Source organism: Rhea pennata, chromosome 5 (assembly GCF_028389875.1).
Source record: "Rhea pennata isolate bPtePen1 chromosome 5, bPtePen1.pri, whole genome shotgun sequence".
In the NCBI taxonomy this organism is placed as follows: Eukaryota; Metazoa; Chordata; class Aves; order Rheiformes; family Rheidae; genus Rhea; species Rhea pennata.
This window is the reverse complement of record NC_084667.1, coordinates 34,102,692-34,124,281: the sequence shown is the minus strand read 5'-3', so window position 1 is coordinate 34,124,281 and position 21,590 is coordinate 34,102,692. Positions and strand designations below refer to the sequence as shown.

At 37.2% G+C, this 21,590-nt stretch overlaps 1 protein-coding gene across 2 annotated transcripts in view; it reads right to left on the bottom strand.

The window, feature by feature from the left end:
* The window catches only part of DENND5A (DENN domain containing 5A), a 68,052-nt gene that overhangs the window by 37,850 nt on the left and 8,612 nt on the right, over nt 1–21,590 (bottom strand). The window contains exons 2-4 of one of the 2 annotated variants that reach the window (XM_062576624.1): nt 9,553–9,624; nt 8,789–8,898; nt 7,413–8,073 (exon numbers count right to left, since the gene is read on the bottom strand). The exons of the other annotated variant lie outside the window; for it this stretch is intronic. Coding sequence (XP_062432608.1) covers nt 7,413–8,073; nt 8,789–8,898; nt 9,553–9,624 — 843 coding nt within the window. The remainder of the gene's footprint in view (nt 1–7,412; nt 8,074–8,788; nt 8,899–9,552; nt 9,625–21,590) is intronic. 2 annotated transcript variants of the gene reach the window in all.

Genomic DNA, 21,590 nt, shown 5'->3' with positions numbered 1-21,590 from the left:
TCCTACTTTGAATCAGGCTATAAATACAGTTCAAGCTGTAAATATAGGATGCATTTCTCATGATACTGCAGAAGTATTTAAATCTAGCCAAAAGTAGCAGGTAGAAGGTGGGGGGGGGACCAAAAGGGAAGAGAAATCAGTACCCTTTATATGTGTGTTTGCGCACACCTTTTAACACATTCATAAAACACCAGACAATATGAAATTTTGAAAGGCACCTGAACACACAGATTCAGCTACTGAGGTTTCTAAGCTGTTGCACACTATCGCAGAGTGGAGAGAGAAAGCTGCAAAGTAACATTTGGTCTAAAGTAAATGCTCCAGACAAAAATTAAGCTCAATTATGCACTATTTCAAAGTTATGGCTTTAATTCTCTCCTTAGCCATCCTTCATTCAGAGTTCAGGTGGCAGAATACAGAGGGCCAAGAGATTCAGTTCCTAGCATTTCATGACTCATTTTGTTCAAAATCAAAGTTGTAGACTTTGGGGACTGAAGAGTGTCACAACCCAACAGGAACTCAGTACAATCTTTGCTAACTTCAGTCCCAGTTTTGCAATCTAGGTTTTTGATTTTTCATTTCAGATCAAGCTGTGCCAGTGAAAAATGTTGTTGCAGAGATATCTGTCACTGTCGCATACCAGATCCACTGCTCAGGTGCTCCTTCAATCCAAAGGAGTTGGGATAGTTTAAACGATTTAAAGTCTCTGCTAACAGCTCACTTGAACTAAGTAAGCTGAGGAACAACACAGTAACCATCACCAGCAGCAAGGTGAAGGAAATAACCGTGAGTGAGGGCAGGCCAGCAGGTGGTAACCACTTTCAATAGCAAAGTTGTTTCTGAAGTGCACATCTACACCGCTATTTTGCATGGACACAGGGATCTGCCTTCAGTTACTCATTGGCTTGCAGCTTTAATCACAGTGATGAATTAATTACAAGCTTTAAGAAGAAGAATCTCATTCCATACTCTATTTTCTTCAGCTTTAAAAGGAACTTAAAATTACCCATAGATGCACAAACATTTCAGCTGGTTCATATTCAACTTCTTTATCTGAAAGAACAAGTCTCATAATAGAAACAGTGATTTCCTACTACACAGAAAACCCTGTCTAATCCTGCTGACTAATTTAAATACAAATTCTCTCTCTCTCTCTCTCTGTCATTATGCTAACTTTAGTATTAGCCTTTCAAATTAATTACAAAGCAACACCAGTAATTCAGGTTTCTCTCTGCAAATGCAGGTCTTTGATCCTGGATAGCCGCATGCTTTAAGCTATTCCAAACTATTTGACCTGCACTGTGACAGTCTTCAAGTAACAGTAACTATATTTTGCAGGCTTTATAAAGTTTACGAGCTACTGGCAAAAGGACAAGCAAGAAGTCTTCAAGCCTGAATCAAGATAACTATAGTGTTTTCTTATGCTTCAACTATCCAGAAAGGGTGTAGGATTTTGTTTTGTTTTTAAGAAGGAAGCAACACACCTCAGGTACCGAAGCATTACAAGGGATTTAAAAATAAAAATAGAAAGAAGTAGTATTTCAGCAGAGGCATTGGTCATATTTTGAACCTGGGATATGCTTAGCTATGGAAAGTTTTCTGGTGCATATAAAACGTAGGTACTTTTCCTTGTATTGGACAAGAGCATTGATAGGAGAAGAGCAAGGACCAAAATCTACTACTTTTTATATGTTGCCACACACTTTAAGAACATAGGAAGGGCTGATCTGTTCTTCTAATTCCTGTATGCAATTATATTAGCCCTTACTGTGTATATGAGAAGCAATTTACATCAGCATTTATCTTTAGCAAGTGTATCTACACATTTTTGTTGATTTGTTAAAAAAAAAAAATCCAGAGAAGATAAGCAGAAGTGAGAGGTCTTGGATCTAGAAGGAGAGGAGCAGGATGGGAATAAGGCAGAGAAGTCTGTCAGAGTCTACAGGAATTCTTTGACTTGGTCAGATTCAAAACAACCAGAGGACTGTGTTAGAATAGCTTTCCCTCCTAATTTTCTTATTTCAGGGATGACAATCAAATATTGATGTAATTTTCAGTTTGCCTGCAATTCTCATATTGCTGTTTTATGGCAGAGGTAGTTGCCCCAACAACGAAGGACCATCACCATAGATTTTCAGAAAGAGTATGGGTAAAGCTGGAAGATCCTGTTCAACTTCTTCATCAATGACCTGGGTGAGGGGACAGAGTGCCTCCTCAGCAAGTTTGCTGATGATACCAAGCTGGGAGGAGTGGCTGACACACCAGAGGGCTGTGCTGCCATTCAGAGAGACCTGGGCAGGCTGGAGAGCTGGGCGGAGAGGAACCTCCTGAGGTTCAACAAGGGCAAGTACCAGGTCCTGCACCTAGGGAGAAATAACCCTAGGCACCAGCACAAGCTGGGGGCTGACCTGCTGGAGAGCAGCTCTGCAGAGAAGGACCTGGGAGTGCTGGTGGATGACAAACTGACTATGAGGCAGCAATGTGCCCTTGTGGCCAAGAAGGCCACAAGTGGTATCCCGGGCTGCATTAGGAAGAGTGTTGCCAGCAGGTCAAGGGAGGTGATCCTGCCCCTCTACTCAGCCCTGGGGAGGCCTCATCTCGAGTACTGTGTCCAGTTCTGGGCTCCCCAGTACAAGAGAGACATGGAGCTACTGGAGAGAGTCCAGCATAGGGCTATGAAGATGCTCAGAGGGCTGGAGCACCTGCCCTATGAGGAACAGCTGCAAGAGCTGGGCCTGTTTAGCCTGGGGAAGAGAAGACTGAAGGGGGGATCTTATCAATGTGTTCAAGTACCTGAAGGGAGGGCGTCAAGGGGACAGGGACAAACTCTTTTCAGTTGCCCCATGTGACAGGACAAGAGGCAATGGGCAGAAATTGGAGCACAGGAAGTTCTGCCTGAACGTGAGGGGGAATTTCTTCACTGTGAGAATGACGGAGCACTGGCACAGGTTGCCCGGAGAGGTTGTGGAGTCTCCTTCTCTGGAGATCTCCAAGGTCCGCCTGGATGCAACCCTGTCTAACATGCTCTAGGTGACCCTGCTTGAGCAGGGAGGTTGGACTAGATGATCTCCAGAGGTCCCTTCCAACCTTACCGCTTCTATGATTCTATGTGCCATCTGCCAGGATTAAGTCCCTCCTTAAACAAGAGGGGCACAAAAGAGGGAGGGAAGTTGTATAGAGTTCTCTGTAGACAGGTGAAACACAATACAGTTCAGTTATCAGAATAAAGCACTGCCTTGACCTAAAGTTCCTTTTTATTCATACCTGTTCACAACAGAAAATATGGTATAAAAGAATATTTAAACAGTGGAAAGTGAACACAAATATTCAGTATGTCAGACTCCCTAAAAACACATACATTTCTTTAATTAGACCTTTTATTTCAGAAAAAGAGTAACTGTAGTAACAGCAAACTATCATCAGTAGGAGCAGTGGGCTGAAGTATGTCCAATTCACGATCACTTCTGTGTCTGATAGGCTGATTAAAGATGCCTGCATCAAGGAGCAAGTTTCCTAAATCACCATAGGCATCAGAAGACCACCTCTTACCTAAGTAGGAGATTATGGAGTTAGCCAACATAGGACTAAGATTCTAAAGAAATAAAACTGAATCTCCTAAGCATGTATCATTTAGAGCAAGTGAAAAGAAGGAGAGGCATGATTTAAAAGCAAAGCAGTCAGACAAATACTTAAATCTGCTCAAAAATGGCAACAGACTGCAAATACCCTGAAAAAGAAAACTAAGACCATAGTCTGTGTCAGTGGTGCATTTTATTTTTCATTTCATTGTTTTTAGCTGCTTGGAAAAATCTCCTCCAACCAGATTCCACAGTTGTCGTAACTCAGTGCATGCTTTTCAGAGAGATACAGAATAAATTCATATTGCTGATGTATCTGTGAAATAATTTGCAGGAATGCAACCCAGCTCCCACAAAATAACCTAGTGAGGGCACTACTAAAAGCCTCAATCATTCAGTGCCACCATCCTCAGGTACTTCTGCCAGAATTCCTTAGCACTGGCTCAGCATTAGCAGCAGCTTCAGGACCTTCATTTGTTTTAGCATTGTCTCCAGGCATTGCCATTCTTCATACACTTTTCCAAGTGGGAACGGAAACATAGCTCTTTCAAGAGGACAGTCAAAACATTCTCTGCATTTGGCTTATAATTGTTCAAAACAGAGGCTGAGCCAATACAGTGAGACAAAAAAGAAGAATTTCCAGGAAGCATAAAATCAGAAACACAGCAAAGGAATCTTAAAACAGAAGTCATTCACTGCCAAATCCTACTCCAAGGACTGACTGACTACTTCTTAAGATGCTAAATAATTTGCTTCCAGAAGGACTGCATATGGCTACAAAGCACTCCAAGGGTAAAATAAATGTAATCTCATGAGCAAACTCTATGATACTGATACGTATTGTTCTAAATCAAAATCTGCCCAATGAGTATGATAATGCCATCTGACCTAGAATAATGAGAAATGATTCAAACCATCTCAGTGTCACAGGTTCAAATACTGGAAGACTTAGCAAAGCAAAAGGACATTAAAAAAAAAGATATATTCACATGGACAACTTTGCACTACTGCACAAAAAAAAAAAAAAAAAAAAAAAGATAAGCCCTCTAAAAATTAAGCAATTTCTGACTCTATTCAGAACTAAAGTACACCATCACCTACACTCAAGACTCAAGGTTCCCTATTTTTTTTAAACAAAGCAAGAAGGGGTGTTAATCAACTGTAGAAAAGAAAGAATAGAAAGTATATTCAATTATAAAGGAAGCAAAACAAAAGACAAATAACACTAGGCAAATGTATAGATAACCAGAACCTCAGTCAGAAGCATCTTTTAAGCATCACAGCATTCACTTCATTAAAGCAATTTTCTAATTCATTGCCATGTAGAATAAAACACTTGGAACATCACAGTTACAGAAGAGGAAAAAAAAATATGTTACAGTAAGAAAGAGTTAACTTTCAAGAACTTTAAAATACTGCCCACTCAGCCAAAATGAAGTACATCTGTATAAAAAGCATTTTAGCAGAAGACCTCAACTTGACTGTTGGCAATTCTAGCAGCCTGCAACAGCTTCTGTTGTTAAATCAGTAGAAGTTTTGACAATATGCTGAATGAGTATTAGCAAATTGCATCAAAAGTGGTTGTTAAGAAACACCAATAAGGTGGAAAATATAATTTAATAAAATAAAAAAGGTCAGAAATTATCTTCCTTAGAAAGCAGGTATTTAAGCAAAGTTAAAGTTCAAAAGGATGTACCACAACTAATTTGTCAAAACTCATGGCAAAAAGTCAGGAAATAAATTCTTTTTCTACTGGAAAAAAACTTTTCATACAAACTATTGGTGAAAAGTTATTGACACTTGTTCACTGGACTTGATACTGGACTCTTCTATTAGGTGTACAGCAGCCCAACTCAGCCAACACTTGCCGTGAGGTGAGGGAAACAGTGGAAGCAAACTGTCATAAAGATCCAGGCCTACAGGCCTTGTGTCACATTAATCCCTTCCCTTTGATTTCCATATGTCTGAGTGTACACAACACAGATACGCTCATGACCTATTTTAAGCTACTTAAATTAGTAGCTGGTCAGACTCTTGGAAAGAAGCGCCAAAAAAAGGTTAAACCTTTTAATGTAACTTGGAAACAAAACTCATTATACAGAAAACTAATCCTCAAGTGAGTTGAGTGAAAAAAGAAAAGAACATGTAATGGGATGGCCTGAAAAGGGATCAAAAGACCCCATTTTGATATGCACACATTGCTTTTCTTGTAGTGCTTCCAACAGGCTAGGCACACATGCACACACCTGTCACAGGACCTAACTCCAGCAAGACTACACGCCAACTTTCTTGGGTTCTTTTCCAGATGAAAAGCTGATGTTTGAATCATCCGTTGGTGGAACAGAGAAATCCACATAAACAAACTCTCTCTATACCCCAAACACACAAATGCCTAGTCCATTTCTGGAGAAAGCACAGAAAGAAAAGTCTGTCTACTAGGCAAGTATTTCTAGTTACTCTAAAAATAATAAGCAAAGCAATTTTATTTTTAAACTCAAAATAGTAACCATTACAGAGTGCAATAAGATTTATTTTATTGTGTTTGAATAACGATAGTTTTCCTCTAGTAGTTAATGAATTGAGTTTATACAGTGCAACACTTCGGACATAATGCTTTGTTGCCATAACACAAACACAGTATTTTGATGACCTTGACTATTCAGACAAAATACAAACACAATATTTTGATAAACCTTGACCATACACACAAAACCCATCTTTGACTTTAGCCTATGCACTATTTCAACAGATACACACGTCTGTTTCGGATACAGATGCACTGAATTCTGGTAATCATAGGATATACTTTATAAATAGCTCCAATTTATATTCTGCATATTTCAATAACAACACAATGGAAAAAAAATGGATGCAATGAAAGATGGAAGTAACATCATGGGCTGTCCCACAATTAACCTTAGGATCTTCTATGTTTCTTTACCACTACTATATAATATAGTGATCAAATTGTAGATAATCTGTCTACTTTAATCCACACCATTATGGATGACTGGGTATGCATTAACATTAGCCAACTTCAGACAGAGAAGAAAAACAATTATCTTCTGGCATAACTCTACATACTCTGACTGAATAACAGTATATTAAGCGAGAAGCCCAGTGGTCCCCAGTCAACACAGCAAATGGATTATCACTACTATATTAACATATAAACAGATAAACAGATGCTAATTCAGTTTAGTTGCCACTCACCTTCTTCTTTTAAAAAAAAAGACTTTATTTACTTGACTTCAGTAGTAATTGTTTAAGACCTTAACTGAGATTTGGGATTTAACTTCATTCAAATCAAACTTTTTTGGATAGCTTTTTTTTTTTCCCCAGAGCAACAACTGTAGTACAACAAATGAAAAATTATATTTGCACCATTAATTATTCTTCCAAACCATACATAATCAGCTATATTTCATCTCAAAATGCACACGTAGTTCAGCAAAGATAGAGGGAGAATTCAGATAAGCAGCTAGAGGGGAACACGAGAGCAAGTATAATACTCTATTGAACAGCAGACTGTTTTCCAGAGGTAACAATAAAAAGGACAGGTTTTCCTTTTGTTTCATCAGTCCATAAATATGGAAGACTATATGAAAGCCACAAACTTTAAATGTAGGTGTCTAAGAACAGAAGCCAAAGCAAAGATCTCTTGGCAACTACAGAACTTTTCTTAACATTAAAATCTGCACACAGATCCATCTGATTGTATTAACACACCAATGACATTTAAAAAATAGTAAAGTGTCATTCAAGAAATGAAAGAAATAAAGCCTCCTGTGCCAGTACAAATATAAGACAAGAAAACAGAAAGCAAGTACTCACGCTGTGAATAAAGTAGTATCTGAAATTCCAAGAGGGCACAGGTAAAGAGCTGAACCACATTTTCTACTCCAAGCAATTCAAAAACTTCTTTAACCGGAAAATCAAATAACGGTAGTTCATTGGTGCTTGGCCTTTGGCAGATAATCGGTCCATAAACACCTGAAAATTTTAATGACCTGCCTGCTGGAGGAAGAGGAACTTCGTATAGAATATTGTAGATGTAGCTTTCTAAAGGTAGAGGTGGTGGCTGAGGTGAAGTCACTGCTTGGTGAAGTTGTTCTAGTACTTTCTTACAAGCTTTCATGAAAGACATCGGAGCGATCAGACAAATGCACTTTGAGACATACAGTGTGTCTCTGCTGATATCATATGAGTTAAAACGCTGTAGCTTTGAAACAGAAGTGCCATTGCAGTCTCCTGTGCTGCTGCAGCTATCTTTATCATTTGTGGGTGGAGTATGAAAAATGTCATACTCAGCATTGTGCATATGATACAATGTCTGCATTGCACTGCAGATCTGTTTGCTAGTAACTTCCTCAAAAAATGTAAGAGAAAATCCAAATGTCCGTGAGCCATCTTCACGAGTAATAATAAAAGAGTGAAACTGAGGTTCTCTGGAATCTGCTTGCGTCTTGAAAGCAAGCCCTTTCGGCATACATAGCTACAACAAGAAGGGGGGGGGGAGGGGAGAATACTATTAGAACACTTTTCTCATCCCCTGCCTCCAGAAACATTGGCTAAAATAGGATTTAAAATCCACAGGCTACATCACATTTCTCTTTAAAATTTTATTGAGCACTACATTACTGCATAACACAGTGCTGCAAGAAGTTATAAAAACTAAAGTAGCACACTGAAAGTGTTCTGTTCGGTTTCTATTGAAACTTACGAGCTTTTTGTTACTAGTCTCAATAGGAACAAAACAGTAAAATTCAAACCTGCATAAAGAAAAATATTTTGATCACCGCAAATGGAAGCGTGACAGAAAAGTGACATATTAATCTGAATTAAGAAATTACATTGCATTCTAATTGACAGAAAGAATCCGTGTGCAAAGAAGATTCGTTAATCACAAACTAATTTATTTCTGTGCCAGGTTTCTAGGCTGTAAAAAAGCAGTCATAGAAACAAACAAAAAAAGGCCTACAAACTCATCATATTTATCTTAAATATCTCCCCAAAAAAGTACTATCCCCATTAAATGAAAAGATCTTTTCAGCCCACACAATTTAGAGCAATTCATAGACATTTGCTGAATTTACACCAGACTCTGCACTGCAACTTTTTTTGTCATGAAAAACACAGATGGATGCTTCCAACTCTTAAAGTAGATCTGTGCCTTAAGAACAAAGGTCACTGCATTAAGTGATACTGACCATTCCCACTGCATCCTGGTCAAAAGGGTTCCATTCAACATTCTCAGGAAAGCGAGCAAGAACTTTGGACTTAAATGTACGTCTTAATGGCGTCTGTTCAAAATTCTCCCCTGCAGGTTAAAAAAAAATTATATATATATATATATATATATATATACACACACACACATACACATACATATACGTAAATATTTCATTCTCTTTTTAGACACATTCAAACTAGGCCAGAAAGCAAGACATCAGTGGCTAGGTGTGAGGAAAAAGTGAATTAAGTGCACACAGTCCCTTTAAGAGAAACAGAAGACGCAAGACAGTTAGTTAAGCATGTAATCAAACTGCAGAGATTAGCAAGGATTAGCATTGTAATTTTATGTGTCATTACATATCTGTGCTTTTCCTGAGGTGTTACTATATTAATATGTGTTTGTATTTATTACAGCAATTCTCAAAGATACACTTCACATATTTCATTCTTGTTAAAGTACAGCTAAAGCTTCAGTTTCAGAGAAATCTCTGTTTTGTTACTGAAGAAAAGCACAAATAGACAAGATGCAAAGGCAATGGAAGTTTAAGGCAGACATACAGGTAGCGTTTAATTTCTTCTCTGAGACTTAGAAAAAATGGGTATCCACCATCTATTATAAAAATTAGCTGGAAAGAGAAATTCTAGAAGGTTAAAAGATTAAGAACTATTTAAATGCTCATGAAGATAGGGTACCAGAAGAACCAGAAAAACTGTGTTTTTTTTCCCCCAACACCTTTACCTTCTGTTGCACTTGAAATGAAACAGCCGGCACCATCTCGGGTTTTAGAGGCCTGTATATACTGGCATAAAGCTATATAACAAATAAAAACAACACTGCATTATAAATTGAACACTGTTGACTGTAATTATGTAGCTAGCAAAAATGAGTAAACAGCATGAGTATTTTATATAGAATTAGTATACATAATACATATTCTGTTCTCCTAATATGTTCTTATACATGTTGATGGTTATGTTACTGAATGAGCTACAGAAATTTCACAGTAAACATTTCAGACATATGTATTTCTTGAAGGAGAAGATCTAAGTATGTGACAGCTCATGGCTCCTATATGCATAACCACAATACCAATCCAGCAATATTAATTAGCTACCTGTTAAATGATGAAAGTTTTAGAATCTAAACTATAAAATACTCCCTAAGAGCAGATGATGAAATTAATCCCACGCACAAGACCATTTCAGAGCCTATAGAACTACATTAAAGTGATATGGTCATAGCTTTTTACTGAAGAGCAGACCTTGCCCAGCCATATGCTTGAAAAGCAGGTTCAGCCTTGTTTATTCGCTCAAGTTTCCTCAAGAGCAATGGTCACCTATAGTGATAGCACAGGACTTTCTGCATTAATGCCTCTGAACGTGTAGAGTTGACTAAAATTAAAAAAAAATAAAAAATAAAAAACATACCCCAAACTGCCTATCTTAAAATAATCTTTGCTGTCTTACTAGAATACAGTTAGCAAAATGAGCATGCAGCTGTTGACAGCTGTATTAACAATCAGGCAGAATTGCATGAAATCACATGCTTTAAATAAATCAAACTATTTCAGCAGCACCTGCAAAAGGGAAAACACACTTCAACTCCTCACTTGTTATCTTGCACATAGTAATTACACAGCAATAGAAATTGATTTCAGAATTGATTGGGTTTGTTCTATACTTTTACAGTAATATTTAAAATTCAATTTCTAAACTAACTTAGCATCCTTATTCTGTAAAACATTTACTCCCAAAGTAGCTATATGTAGAGCTAGTTCCAACAGCAGATGTAGACAATACAGAACCTAACAGACATATTACATTTGTACGAACAAAATTTTTTTCCTCATAAAATGCTTTAAAAACCCCTCTTGCTACAGCTGAGAAGTCATGTAACGCTAGATTTTGTTTAAAGAACATGCCTTAAGCATTACACCCAGAGAATTTATCTCAAATCAGGACCTAGGACAGGTCTTGCAATCCTAAAATACCTAAAATACTTGCATCTATTTTGTTAATTCCTCAGTTCTTAAGCACTGAAATTAAGTGAGAGATTTTGTTTATAAAAATAAACAACTCAACTGATTTTCATACAAAACTATTCAGCTACACTTTTATTACTTCTTTTCTCTGAACAAGAATATTACTGAACACAGGCAAATCTGGGAAAATTAAAAAAAATGTATTTAGAGTGGTATATTCAGGAAAAAAGACGAGAACACAACTTCACTGAAATACAACCATCCTTAGAAAGACCTTTCTGTTTCAATAACAGAAAACATTTAGCAATAACAGCAGTCACTTATGCAAGGGCTAGAAATAAGTTTTCAAAAGATGACAACAGGCATTTAAAGAAACTTCAAATCTCAAAAAAGGCAGAAAAAATGTCATGCTATACTTTTTACAGATACAAGTACACACTCTGTAGGTCAGGTTTGAAAAAATAACTCAGGAGGTTTAACACACCTACTATTTTCTATATTTACATCTGTGCAGATGATGTAATATCAGCTTTTAGATAATTAAGGAAGAAAAATTTCTCCTGAACTTGAAAGCCACCCACCATAATCACTGAGTTCACTTATATGCAAGGTCATGCATACTTTGGAAAGAAAGAAAGAAAATCTGTAACTCTAGGACCTTCTCATTAAGACAATGCATTTTGCAAAATACATGATGGTGCTTTGCACTTCTGATCACAAAACACAACACTGAATGGATGTGTTGTAAAATGTACTTTAAGAAATCTTGCTCCATCTCCTCCCAAGAGATTTCTCCAATAACATGAACCTAACATTTTTAACCATGAAGTCTGTCTATAGCTTAAATAGCCAACACTAAAGTACTAAAATTGATTTCTGGAAACCAATCATATCTTTTGAACCAAATCTTGATCCAGACAGAAGCACAAAGCAATACTTAGATGCCTTCCCGTAATTTATCAAATAATCCAGCTGTTGCACAGACACTGTTCTTGTCCAAGTGCCTCCACACTACACTTCTGTTCCCAGAGCCATCCTGCTCTGATTTCATATTTGCTCTCCTATCTTCTGCATCAGCACAGTGCTCATCTCCCTTTCATGGCAGTAGGTGTTTCCATCTTACAGCTATCTCTTTTTACTTTGCTGTATTACAAACAAAGGTTCTTACAATTGGCCTTCACAATTGGCAAACATGCTTTCAAAAGGAGCTGATGGGTGAAGGAATCTCAAATGTTTGCTCACCACTTTGCTCATCTGTGCAAAGTTCAGTCCAGGAACCCAAAGGCGACCTGTGCAATTCCAGGACTGCGGCCACCTTATTTCCTTGACAATGCAACCAGTGAGAATTTGAACATTAGTAGGCCTGTTGCCTAGGTTCCCCCTTCACTCCTCCTACTGAACAGCTAGTGATTATCACTAGATATCCACCAAAAAACAGACACAAAAAAGAAAAATCCACAAACAATATTTGCTTCCACCCAGAGCAGAAAAGCAATTAACCCTAAATTCAAGATCAGTTCAAAGCTTTGCCCCCACACCCACAGCAAAACACTAATTGCTGCATATCTTCAAGAGGCAAAAATAACTCAAGGTTTTAAAATCTGTCTCTGTGTGAATTAGATACATCAGATTAATTCAATCCTAATTGGAAGGGGTTTGATAAAAATGAAAGACACTAGAACAGGTTTAATGAATGCAGCAAAGAAATCTATCATGAGAATGGACGTTGTTTTATTCTAAAACTGATTAAGAGGCAAGAGAAGAGAAATTGATAAAAATATGATGCATTGTACAAGTTTTAGAACACTTTCAGTCACGTCCATGTTCTTACACTTAGGACAGACAACTATCATCAGATCTTGCTTTTCATAAGGTTCCTGTCCCTTAGCAGAACCATGGCTAGAAAGTGTTTTCCTTGTTGATCAGAGCTACAGTAAGTCTTTAAACAAGATGTTTTAGCTATAAATATTTTTCCATTTGTACAAGTTTCATGTAAAATTGATGCTTTTAAACAAAATAATTTGAAGAAGTTTTTACCCGCTGAAAACTAAGGAAGCCTTTTGAGCACATTTGATTACCACTAACCAAATCCCAACTCAGATTGGGAATTGACACACACCATAAAATCCACAAACAAAAAACTCTGGAAATAAAGGAACATTTCAGGTAGTTTCAGGTCAATATTCTTCTCAACATCAAATCTTCAAAATAATAAGCCTCCCATTATATACTGTAATATAAATAATATCACAAAAGTGGAGAGAAGGATCACTGTATTAGGCACTGCAAAAATGCACAAAGCCAGGTAGAATAGAGGCCCTACGTAGAAGGCTAGCAGGAGGGCAGTGAAGCAGAATCTCAAACTTTGTCATTGGCAAAACAGTATGTGTGGGATCCTAATCAAAGTAGGACCAGTGAAATGATATGGATTAAAAATAAATAAATAGGCAATGAAGAAAGGGTTAACCAAAATCTACGTTTCACTGATCCAGTTTAGCTAATGTCCCCCAAAAATAGCTCTGTTACCATACAGGAATCCCCCAAAAGGGGAGAGAAGCAAGGAGTAAAGCACTGAGAAAGAGGCTCTTAAACTGGTTTCATCACTGAAGAAAACAGGAGATTACAACAGAGTTTTAATAACCCACGTGGGTAACTGAATAATGCATAAGGCACTCCTCCTCCTGCAGCCACAGCCTAGCTTGCCCACCTACTGGCTTTTGCCACTCTGGGTAATAGCTTTGTTTTATACCACCAAACACCATCCAGCTTCAGTGTACTCCACTTCGGTAATATCCTTTCCATCCTCTCGTTTCACTCACACTTCATCAATCTGCTAAGACTCCACCACAGGGTTAAAAAAAAAAAAGGGGGGGGGTGAAGACATTGCAGCAGTCAGCGACTTAAAAAATTTTATCAACTTGAACTGTGCCAAAAACAAGCGATCCCTGTTTCTATATTATGTAGGCAGGCAGCTTCATTAGTCCTACATGGCCCTCTCCTTATTTGTTATCATACATTTTGAGAGATATGCAAGTTTTTGCTAAGAATTTTTTTGTTTTTGTTTATCAAAGAGGAAGTCACCAGCAAAGACTCATCTCTTCAGCAGTCTCCTTGGCTGAGGGATTTCCAGTACATCAAGAGCTGCCTTGACTAGACTAGCCACCTAGACTTCTGGCATGGCCTCTCTCTTGCTTCTGCATGTAGAGCTCAGCTCAGAGCTCTATCAAACTGAAGGTACACTCAATAGTGACCTGACTAAATCTGACACAGAAGACAATTTTTTCTCCAGCCTCTCCACCTTGCTTCTCCTCCAGTAAACTCAACCTGATGGATCAAGTTGTATTTTCCTTTATGCATACAAAGCTGCTCAAGAGGACCAAAGAAGAGTTCAACTACACAACAATTAGCTGAAATATCTAGTTAAAAACAGCCCCTTTTCACACCAGCACTGAAGCTCACACCACTTCTCTAGTAGCCATCTAATACATTTTGCAGTGTATGGAACCAAAGTTAGAACTTCTAGTTCTAACATTAGCTGTATCACCTTAAACTATTCCAGTCTGTGTGTCTATAATTTGGACTTCCTAATTACAAATGCATTACAATAACTAATGTGACATGCCTTTGAACTAACAACTGCACCTCATTTTATTTCAGCAATAGTTTAGTAAGTCACTTACCACTGAAGGCAAATCATATCATGATGTATATTTGTAGTGTATGCTGGCAGCTTCTCTGGCTCTCATTTATTCTCCGTGCTGTTCTTGCCTGCATTAATTTTTTTGCATCTCATCATGCCAGCAGAAGACAGCCATAACTATGGCTATGACTGATCAGAAATGGAACTTACAAACTCAAAAACAAGATACTACATGTAGTTTCAAAGTTTTGGGGCACAGTCCAACCCCTTTGAAAATGTCAACAGCTTTAAAAATATCTGAATAAAACTATCCATACCAATGAGTACTACTTTTAAAAGGGTGGAGATACTGAAAAAAAATGTTACAGAAACTAGAGTAAAGCAAAGCATACTTCACTTCAGAAACCCGAAAAAACACTATCTACCAAGTCTTCCTCAACTCTGGGGGGAGGGAGAGTGGGAGGGTGCCAGGGAAGAGGAGAGAATTTGAAAACCCTAATTTTAGCTCTTTCCTGATTTACCTAGAGAAAAATCTAATGAACTGCTTCCCATATTCTTTTTGAGGAAAAGAAAAGATGGTTTCCCCAACATACTAATGTAAAAAAAAGTATGGAGTTCTACAACTTGCATATTCAATTACTTATGACCTTCCCATCGCACCAATATATAAACAATTACAAGTTTTAACTGAAAAGTGGATTTACAGTAAATGGAAAAGATGAGTTTTGAATTCTCAATAAATAAATAAGGAAGACTAGTATTCAGAGTTAAAATACTACCACTACCAAACACTGCATCCACCTCTTCCCCTCCATTCCCTTCTCTTATCTATGCCATTTACAGAGTTGTATTTACAACCTGAACCACAATGGAGAATGATTCTTGGCTGGTGTCACTATTGTTACCTGCACCTAACCATGGTAACTGAGAACACATTTCTTGTTAAACTGTCATGTGTGGTCATGAAATGCTACAGCAGCACTGAAACTCTTAACATATACACAGTAGATCCAAGCGATGTCTGCCAAATACATCTGCACAGGTAGCCTATGGCAGCAAAAGCCACAGGTAACCAGACTGCCTGCAAACTTTTAGTACAAGTTTCCAAGAAAACTTTCCCTCAGTAGCTCATTTTTTTGCAGTTGGCTTCCACCTCTAGGATTTTTTTTTTTTGTCTTGTCAATATAACATTCTTTGTGGCCCACATCCTGCTACAAAAAGTTTCTATTTATGAAACACAATTCCGTCTAGTATAGAACATTACTGCATGGCTTAAGATGTCCTCAATTCAGATGAAAAAAGCATTAGCAATACTTAGCAAAAAAAAAAAAAAAAAAAAAGCTCTTCATTGAACAATAACACTCTGTATTTGCTATCCCTTCACTATTTGCTTTTAGGAAATGACTGCAACACTACAACTCTTTAAAATTAAGCAGAACTAGCTAGGAAAAAAAAAAGCAACTTTGAACAGCTAGTCGAGAGGTAGAAATCTAGATCAACTTTCCCTCTCTAACAATAAGGGAGAAATCAGAAGAAACTAGCCTAGTTACCAGAAAATAGGTCTTCAAAAAAGAAAAAAATATATCAAAAAAATGAATGACCATGCAATACTGATTTTTAAAGAATTGTTAATACCGCCATCTTCGTTTGTTCACCAAGTCTGCTGATCTGCTCAATATAATTACTGAACAAAGACATTCAGAAAGCCTATTGATTCCGATTAAGTGGTTCATTGCTTTCACACTACCAAACAGCTTTTCTTTAAATTCCTGTGATACAGCCTGTTATTCACCCAGTTCATTCAGTCTTGAAGTCCATTATTGTATACATAACATTTTTGAAAACTGTATCAGAGATAAAATGTGACCAAAACATTAAGTCTATATTTCCCACACAAATATAAGGATTTTTTAGCATACAGAGGCTGTATGTGTAATTCCTACTGCCCCCCAAATGAGTATCTTATGACTTAATAAAGTAAATATAAAACAGTCCAAACATGAAATAGTCATAATGTTGTAATTAAACAAATAACAGTGAGACTTTGTACCAGCAACAGAAATTTTGAGCCATGCACTCAGCTCTCCTGTGCCTTGCAGCATACTAGAGAAACTGGATTTAGGATTCACATTCACATTCCCCTACACAAACCTATACAGCTCCTTTACCTCTGCTCTTTCTATACTATGGTTCAGGGAATCCTGCAGTGGTGGAAGCCATCCCAACTTGTGCAGGATGGGAGCTTGAGAATGGGCTGTCCATAACAGCCCAGGAGCAGGAGTTTTCCAAAGTGTGGGCTGCAAGTCAGAAGTCAGCCAATAGGAGGGTTTGAACAAAGGAGTATAACAAACACCATCCAGAGAACAGCCTAGCCACCTTATTCCTGCATCTACACTATGCTTTGAAAGACTGCATAACAAATCAGACCCGGGGCCTGATATCTTGAAAAAAATATAAATTTATATACAGATAGATGGATAGAGATCTATGTAGATATATAAGAACAGATGGATAGATACATCTTTCTCCCTATTTTGCAGAATTTCTTTCCTAAATGCATCAGTTCTCCTATCTGATTCAGGATGTTCCTATGCAAAAGCTCCCATCAACACAGGCTGGAACAAAAAGAGAGGACTTCTTGAACTCACATTACCAATGAAATTCACACAAACACTGTCTGAGAAATGAGTCTCTCAAGCAGTGCCATGCATGAAAAGAGATGAGCCCGAACAGAGGCAGCATCTGCAAAATGTAAAATATCACTGCTTTAACAGAGCACTAGTATACTGCACACAATAATTCAATAGAGTCCATGAATACCACCCAAAACTACCATAAGGTTTCAAATATATATGTTATTTTATGGTGTTCTGTTAATCCTATGAAGGAGGACGGAAGGAAGGACGGACGGAAGGAAAAAGAAAAAGCACACAATGCAGTACTGAGGTAAAAATGGACCTCACTGGACATTGAGAAGAACCTCTCTCATTTTTGGGTTTTAGGCAAAAACAGAGCAACTGCAATAACATGCTAGTTAAAGGGTACAACACGGGGGGGGGGGGGGGGTCTGAACTGTTCCTAAAGGTACAAGAATGACGAGTATCTGCAATGCTTTAAAACAATTCTAATCTAAAACCAGCTAATATCAGAAACAGCAGTAGGAGCCCCCATTTGGCCAGTAATCATATTCACAGTACATACAGTAAGGACATCGATATTAAGATGAATAATTTTCTCAAAAGAATGTGATCCTTAAAGACTGTATTTACTGAGTATGAAATTGCTTAGCTCTAAAATCCATGCTCCAAGCCTAAGTAAAGAATAGATACCTGACAAAGCAAGTAGTGTACACAGTTCCAGAATCTACACCATAGAAAGGATGAGAAAGTGAGGGGGTAATGACAGCAAGCTGCGAGATAGCGGGGTGGCTGAAGGAAAGAGGTGGTATATACTGAGAGATGTAAAGACTTTGATTAGCAAAACTGACAGAAGAGCAATAATTGACTTGATTAAATTTTGAAAGGAAATACAAGTGCTAAAGAAGCACACAAGACAACAGTCATGCGAAAACCAAGACATTAACTTGCCAGTAGAAGCAGTTAATTAAGTCTTCTATTCCAAGTCCTAAGAGCCAAAAAGGGATAACCAAAGAATAATTCAATTATATGGCTTGCACTGTACAAGATGTCAGACGAGATGGTAAGCTGTTGATTCATTATAGTCCTTAAAATCAGAACCAAAAAACTGATCTAATCTTCTGGAGAACAATGCCATTCTCATAGAAGTGGCTGGACTTCAGAGATGCCTAAGTTTGCAAATGGCATTGGAAAGATGGAAAGCATCCATCTTTCTGTCAGAAAGCCCTCCTATCTCCAATTTTATGATAAAACCACTCAAAGACTACACCAGCCTAGTCCCACAAAACAGAGGTTTCTACCTCATAGTTGACTGTGCTTAATTTGAACATACTGTTTCAAATACAAAATTATTTCAAGACAGATGTCTGGATGGCTAACCAGTCCCATATACACAAATAAATGGCTCAGTAACATAAATGAGCATAACAAAATTACTGAGAGGCACTTTTTAAAAAAGACAAAAAAAAATTACTGCCCCCAAATATTTTTAGAATTACTTACTAATATTTATGTTTATCAAAATAAATGTTATAAAAGATTTTTAATAATTACAGTAACAGTTTAACTCACTTAAACTAGCAAATTAACTTGCATGTGCCAAGATAGGAAACAAATCTGCAAACCAACCAACTGACAACAAGCAAAACCAGCTCCTGCTTATACTGGCTGCAAAAAACATGTTAGGCACATTAGTTAACAGAAGCTTTCAGGAACCTGTAATCTGATACTAAAGACAAGCCCTTTCAATACATAGACAGCTATTAATAAACTAATAACCATTCAAAGTTCATTTCTTAAAAATAAATAAATAAAGAAAATAATTCATTTGCTTCCTTCTTGAACAAATGTTGAATTATACAAAACTATGGGGAAAAGGGGGAGAAAAAGATCCTCTACCACATAGGAAATGAGCATCCATAGTCTGACAGACAAAGGTAAGAAATTCACTAAACAAGAATTCTTGGAACAAAAACTATGATTCAAGGAAAGCTGCAGCTGCCAGATTCATAAGCAAACAGCTGCTCCATCAATGGACAAATGCATTCAAAATTATGACTTGCTTCCTTCCAATTCTTCCTCCTTAAGCAAGACTGCACGTATTTCTCATTAGAGAGGACTCCCTTCCTCAGCCAACCTCTTCCTTGGATATACACAAAAAAAGGAATTCTTCCTTTTATCCTGTAATACATTAATGCTCTATGCTGCACTTCCTCCCTACCATTCCATTTGGCAAGACCATCAGGTCTAGCCCAAGCTGAACTGGTAGTGAGACCAGCTAGCTTATTGCTGGAATAGAGATTTTAATGGTTTTTAAAAAGGCTCAGGTTATCCATATAGGATCATCATAAAGATCACATTCATTTTATTGCAGCACCTCTGTATTTACAACTGGCATCAAAAGTTTCATCTACAGTCTCTAATAACTGTCACTCAGTTGGATTTGTAACAGATCTACAACCTATGATTTTCACATCTGTAACTTCATCTAAAGATTTTCTTTTTTTAAAATGTGACTGTTCTACTTTCCATGACAATGTAGGTCTACTCAGTCTTTCCAAAACAAAGATGTAAATTTATAATATGGACACACTTGCCCTCTACTTCAGGTATCTACTTTAAGTGTAGCTGAAGCATATGCAGGATGGAGTGCCATCTTCCATCTGTAAAGCTTTAAGGATTTTTATTTTCTTTTTTAGAGGAACCAGAGAAAACAAGAAAAAAAGTGTGATGAGAGGTTCCAATTAATTTTTGGCCTGTTTGTTATCTAAGCTACCCAAACTTGTAACAATCCCTTATTCCAGTCCCATGAGAACATAATCCTTTCAGTATAAAATATGTATTTGAATCTCCAGAGAACAATAAGATTTTTCCTATAGCAGTCACTAAAGAGGAAAGAAAGGACAAAAAAAAAAAAAAAAAGTTACATCTAATCTGTTGACTATAAAGGTTCTGTTATTTCCCTGTTACATTTTTGTTTTCACCTCTTTAGCAATTGCAAGATGAAGAACCTCACTGTGAACTGAAATAAAGAATAAGAGTTAATTTGTGAAATTGGATATTCAATACAAATTCTTCTGGATAGAAGTAATATCTTCACCAGTCATTGCTTCAGTGGAGCAAGTTCTTCTAAATTCTCTCTGGCAAATAAAAATGATAAATGGACATCTATTAAGTTTCTTAAATTTTAAAGTTTCAGGTGTCACCTCGTCAATGAAAAATATTGCCACACATGCTCTGGAGTAATTTCAGATGCTGTAGGGATGAATTTAAAGCATCACAGAACAATAGATCAGAAAATACATCTGCATTCTCTTATTGTAAGCTCATGCAACCAAAGGTTTTTGGTTTTATTTTTCTGGTGCAGTTTCAAGGAAGCAGGAAGAGGTGGGGCAGGGAAGAGGAAGAACAAACTGTCAAGAAACTAAAGCAGTTGATGAAGAAAAAAAAAGCCCTTAGTTTTCATTTTTAAAAGTATCTTAAACTCATTCTTTTTCACTACTTTGCATGGAACACAGGATAGCAGATGGGCACAAAATATATATATATGTATAAAAAAAAAATCAACACTCCCTGTAAAATAATAATAATAATAATAATCAAGGAAGTTTTTTAAAACTGAAATTATTTTTCAAAACAGTATTTTTCCATTTAAGCCACAGTAAAATAGATTTATATAGAGATACTTAGTTCTGCTACCAACTGAACAACAGAAGCAGCATTCAAAGTTACAATGACATGCATATTCTGACACAGTGGAGGGGGGAAAAAGCATTTCAATTATAGAACAAATCTAAAATATGTGCAAAGTAAGACACTAAGAAAGGAAAAGGAGTGTCTATCTTCCAAATAGAACACAGTTCTTCTACATGTGCTGGAAATATAAAATGGAAGTGGAGATGAGCATGTTTTAAGTATACTTAATACAGAAATCACATGTCCTCTTCATGGCCCATCAAGATTGACAGACCCAGCGGACATGCTTCAGAAAAGCACAAATGGCCTCAGGCAACTCTCCTGAACAACAGTGAATCCCCTTTTATGGTGAAACACCTCATACAACTAAAGGTCTCCACTTTTTACATTCCCATCACCCTCCAACTCCAGACCAGAAGACTGATGGAAACATGTGCATGTCAAAACACAGGGAACAAGTGTCGTTACCTAAGCATCTGGACAGTCCCTTAGAAGAAGTATAAGTGCTTGTTTAGAGTATCACTAAGACTTTATACGGAAGAGGAAAGCAGAAAATTTTAAAGTACAAATGAAGTCTTTCAAACAGCTTTTAAACATTGTTCAAATGACCTAAAAATTCAGCAAAATATAGCAAATTTAGCTATACAAATATATCAGAATGAGTCCTGCCCAGTATGTTTCACGTAGTTATTTAACCTTTTGGGGAAAAGAGAACAGTGTTTTCCAGCAACCTGCCTTATTAATAAGGACCAAAAAGAAAATGCCCTATAAGAAAATCACCAAGTCACCTAATGATTTTGAGGTGTTTAACTTTCAAAAATAG